General features: G+C 38.8%; 1 protein-coding gene across 1 annotated transcript; it reads right to left on the bottom strand.

The window, feature by feature from the left end:
- Positions 1-1,551: 1,551 nt before the first annotated feature.
- LOC130718069 (uncharacterized) lies at positions 1,552-4,478 on the bottom strand. Its single transcript, XM_057568525.1, has 3 exons — positions 3,799-4,478; positions 2,860-3,207; positions 1,552-2,746 (listed from the first exon to the last, which is right to left on the bottom strand). The coding sequence occupies exons 1-3, from the start codon at positions 4,222-4,224 to the stop codon at positions 2,129-2,131; spliced, it is 1,392 nt and encodes a 463-aa protein (XP_057424508.1). The 5' UTR covers positions 4,225-4,478; the 3' UTR covers positions 1,552-2,128.
- Between the last annotated feature and the right edge of the window lie 549 nt (positions 4,479-5,027).

The following is a 5,027-nucleotide window of genomic DNA, read 5'->3' on the forward strand; positions in this document are numbered from 1 at the left end:
GTAAGTTTCTTAGAAACCAACCAACCAATCAAGAGTCAAACATGTGCTTTTCTAACCGTATATAATCAATTCATTTAGCAAGCATGGGGTGGTGATGGCCATAATAAATGTCTACACATTGACTAATGCCACCACAAAGATGTAAGAACTTGCTCATAAAAATAAGCACATCTAATATGTCTATTTTGGAGTCTAATGTACATATGTTTATAAGTTCTGGATCAGCACATAGATAGTTTTAATCGTTGATATGATATTATAATATTGAACAAATGAGATTAAACTATTGAAATGATTAAAATACCCTTTATTAAACCTACACTCCCATTAGAAAGCAAAATACCCTTCCATTGTAATGACTAAAATACTCCTATGGTAAATCTATTAGTATGTACACCGAATTCATAAATTTCAAAAAAAAATATACATGTTAGGCCTTTTTCTAAAGAGAAAAATATGAAAATAAGTTAGAATTTTGATTTGACCTACCGTGTTAAAAACATATTCACTCATGAATCATATTTTTACAACTAATTCACCGTAGAAATGAATTTAACTTTTTTACATTGAAATATCATAACTATCTATTCATTAAAATATAAAAAGAATTGACTTGCTGCAATTTACTGATAATTTCACTCTAAAACATTGTTTCTTCACAAAGTAAAACAAGTTGAAAAAAACTATTTGATTAGCTCTTACCGCTTAGTCTCACGACTATCGGTGGTGGAATATTTTGGTCAAGATTAAAAGACAAAAAAGAGTAAAACATGTTGCTAAAAATGGATAAGAAGAAGAAAGCGAATGGTGAAGGAGTTAAATCCAGAAGGGTAGGGTTCCAGATTTATTAATCACTCTAGACATCATGAAAATGTGCCAAGCAATTGCATTAATATTCACCATATACAACATGATCCAACCAACCAACCATCCCATCAGGGAGGAAGAAAAGATGAAGGAACATAAACAGAAAAAAAGAATGTTAAGATCTTTTTGACTGCTTTGGGAGAGGGGAAAAAATAATGGCTGGAAGCAACTAAGAAAGGGAAACCAAGCAAGCTGGCAGCTTAGGTTACCTCACTTGGGGCATTGGAAGCATCCAACCTCCCTCGTGGTATGCTCATTCCATAATCACGTTTACACACGCTGTCACCCAGGTCTTAAACCTTTCATCACAAAACCAAACCAATTTTACTTTGTTTATTCTGAGTTCTCTTTTGTTACTTTATTTCTACTAGTACTTATATAGTATTTTACTTCCTATCCTCATTTGACCATGACAGCGATATAGAGAGACTTTCACACATGCCTACCAGGATAAAGATCTGAAACATGGAAATTATTACTATATTCTTAAATTCAGGATATCTCTTATACCATATGCTCTAGTGAAAAACGCAAAATAAACAAAAACAAGAAAAATATGGTTACTGTGTACAATTTATCAACTGCTTGAAGATATAACAGTAAAGATGAGAGACATAAAACTCGGCATTCATTATATGACACTGACAGTTTCATTTCAAGGATCACTGAAGGTCTGAAGCCATCTTAACACAACATGAAACATATTACTGATAATATTAGAAATGTTTGGGTACATCACATGAATTAAGACTGAGTATAATGTCTTAGAGTAACCCCACTCCATTTTCCCAGGTATCAAAAACACCATTCTTTACCCTTTCAAACACAGAATTCAGAACTTCTACCCCACATAGAAGCTGTTAGGGTCAAACTTGACTGGCCGGCGGCAGCCTCTTTAATATCGCCACCACCGACACTGAATTTAAGATAAGTTGCTAAGTTTAATGGGTCCACTATACCAAAGCTTCACCACCTTCCCTTGCTTATGGAAGGTAAACTAAAAATTTAACCTCCATTTGCTCTGTTCCGAATTGGAACAACGAGCTCCAACTCCATAGTTGGATTCTGCATCGAGTATAAATATTCACTCAGGTCTGCATAACACCCGTGAATTTTCATGCTCTATTTACAGAGTATAGAGGCATTAACAAACTTCCACAAAGAACCAACTGAACCCCTACTCTAAAATCTAAACGTTAGTAGTCAAGAACTAGTAACTGCTATTAACAATTGCCTTGAATTGATGATCCTAACCCCACTGTTAGATTTCCATGTTCCACATCATGTTATCAATGTTGCAATTATGCTGTTTCTCCAGGGCAACAACCTTGGTCCGGTGTCCTGCTAGTGAGTTCTTTGCTTTTTCATTCTGAGGGAGTTCACAGGCTTCACTGATACAACCTGTACTCAGATCAGCTGGGGGAATGAAGCAATCTACAGAGAGGCCAGGAATGTTGAACGCGACTTCTTCAATCGTCCAAGCTTCTTCCATTCTGGTTTTAGTGTGGCTCATGGCCATCTCCCCAAACCTGAACAGAGTTACCACAGAATGCCCTGAGTGGGCAATCATGATCCCTTCCACAGGCCTGTAGTCATCAAGGAATGAATTGATTGTGGTTTCCCAATAAACCGCATCACCTCCATTAGTTTGGATGCGGGTCAGATGAGAATCCTCAATGTGAACAAGCAGTCCGGTCTTTTGGCTAAAGTAGCCAAATAACACATGCCTTATGATCTCAGCAGGGCCCTCGCTCCGAGCCTTCAATGTTTCAGGATCAGTACAGAGCTTAAGGATGAAGCAATCCTCACCATTGATGTTCTTCTCTCCAATGCATCTAGAATCAGCAAACATACTGGCGGTGGTTCTAGGGTCAAGACCCTAATTAAACAAATATAAACATATTAAAAATCAGAAATAAAAATGGAACATAAGACTTGATGAAAACACAAATGGCACATGTGCTGCGGGGAAATTAGGAAACAAAGTCCAACCTGAAGTGCACGCCGCAAAGGCCTCACAGGTCCCTTTGCTGTGTGAGCACCTAGCCAAGGTGTGTGCCTCCAGACAAGCTTTCCATTGCAGCCAGCATGAACCTTGCTGCCCCCAACTGCAAGCTCTACATACCACATGTCAGGATTCATCTGCCACAGCACAAATCCACCAGACTCTGCACACCTAGAAACATTCCGATTCTTCACTACCCTTGTCGCAGTTTCGAACTCAGAAGCTACCATTCGAACCTTTCCCATTGCATATGAATTTTTTATAGAGTTCTGCAACTTCTGCCCTCCAGATGCAGCAGTGTACTGCTGCAATATATACTGTGCAGATGAAGTTTCCTACAAGGATATCCAAGAACAAAACAACAAACAATTAGTACTAGCTTTGCTGAAATCAAATTATTCCCTAAAAAAAGATAGTCCCCTTAACTAAAAAACAGACATCAAATGCTTGAATCTCAAAGGCATCAATTTGATAACATAGTTCTACTGTACATCATTTGGTTCCCTGTTTCAAAATGTTTTCATTTTCTTATATTTTAGTCCTCTTTCAACAGCAACTCTTGAACTGAAATTAAAGAAAGGGTGCACGTGATTCATTTTTCCCCTGATTAACCATTTCAGCCAAACACCAACATACACACACAAAAGCCAATAAAACCAGAAATTGCAAAGTGAATCATCCACGGAATGAAAACACGACAAGGAACATAAAAACACCATATAAGTTACCAGAAAAAACATATTCTCAATTACTCAGGAGAAAGACATTGAATCTGTGCTACTTCATAACAAGACAGAGAAAAGAAAATGCTCAAAAATCCAAAAACAACATACATCCAAAACAAAAAGCTGAGTGAATTCAGAAACCCCATTCACTCAAAAAACAGCAAAACACCAAAGCAAGAGAAATGGGTAATGAAAACTCACGATGGGTGTGTCCTTAATGCTGAGATGAGGCAAAGGGTCGGTGGAGCAGACATGAAGCGGAGCCAGCGGCGCACCCATGACACCAAGCAGAAGCCTCAGATCAGACCTCTTGTACGAGACGGAGGGGGTACGAGACAGCTGACCCTTCATCCAGTTTCCGAGACCCGACCCGACCCGTTTGGGGTCCCCGTTTTCCTGGTCAGGTCCCTCCATGAGAGGCGTTAGAGTCTCTCCTAGCGGCCTCAGGCTGCCGGATCTCGCGACGGAGGAGTCAAGGGTGGGGGCGGCGAGGTGTTTTTTCCTACGGAGGAGGGTGGAGATGGGTGAGGCGGTTCGGGCGGGGCTGGTGGAACGGGAACGGGAAGGTGAGAGGCCGCGAACTACCTCGTGTTTGAGAGCGGAGAAGAAACCCTGTTTCTTTTCCATTGAAGAGGAGGATCAGAAGGGGAAACACAGGAGAAGAAGAAGAAGCTAGTGAAGAAGGAGAATGAAGGGAGAGAAATTCATAGAATGAGAAACGGTTTTGAAGAGAGAGTGAGTGAGGTAGTGTGACTGTGTCTGTGTGAGTGAGTGTGTGAAGGAACGGTTTCTGAATCTGGAGAGAGAAAAAGTGGAACGCACAGAAGAGAGAGAGAAAATGGTAGGAGTATCTGTTTGGTTTGGTGCTTTATGGGGAGGCTGAAAGGGCGTGAGCCACAGTATTATATAAACGAGTTTCTTTATTTACACTTTACATACGTGGAATTCATTTTTATTTAAGCTGTCTTCTAATATCATTTATTAACTACTCTATATCATATTATCACATCAATACTGGGAGAAAGGGTTATTTAAATGCCACTATTACCTCATTTCCTTATTAACTGTCCACTTTAAAGAAAAAAATTTGTTCGTATATGTATGTCTTACTGTTCACTTGGAGTTTCAAGAGAGCATTAAATGATGTTTTTCTCAAAAATGTCCTTACATAAACAATAAATGAAGAAAGATAAAAATACATTTTAAAGGGTGAAATAAGAAAACAAATAATACTTTCATGAAATTTAATAAAATTAATTGCATTCCTTAATATGTGTGTTTCTTCTCTTCCTGTATAGTTAAATAAAAATGAAGATAATATTATTTATGTGTAATGTGTAATACAGCTCTTAATCTTTAGGTGATACATGATTATGAGGGGCACGGTGGTGAGAAGGGACGGATGCACTCACACGGTGTTAGGGGCATAA

Source organism: Lotus japonicus, chromosome 5 (genome assembly GCF_012489685.1).
Source record: "Lotus japonicus ecotype B-129 chromosome 5, LjGifu_v1.2".
Lineage (NCBI taxonomy): Eukaryota > Viridiplantae > Streptophyta > Magnoliopsida > Fabales > Fabaceae > Lotus > Lotus japonicus.

What these genes read in the sequence shown, in the direction of transcription:
- LOC130718069 (XM_057568525.1), bottom strand. Translation starts at nt 4,224, where the DNA reads ATGGAAAAGAAACAGGGTTTCTTCTCCGCTCTCAAACACGAGGTAGTT. An exon ending in GCATTAAGGACACACCCATC is followed by an intron (nt 3,208 to 3,798) that starts GTGAGTTTTCAT and finishes ATATCCTTGTAG; the next exon opens with GAAACTTCATCTGCACAGTA. An exon ending in CTTTGCGGCGTGCACTTCAG is followed by an intron (nt 2,747 to 2,859) that starts GTTGGACTTTGT and finishes TTGTTTAATTAG; the next exon opens with GGTCTTGACCCTAGAACCAC.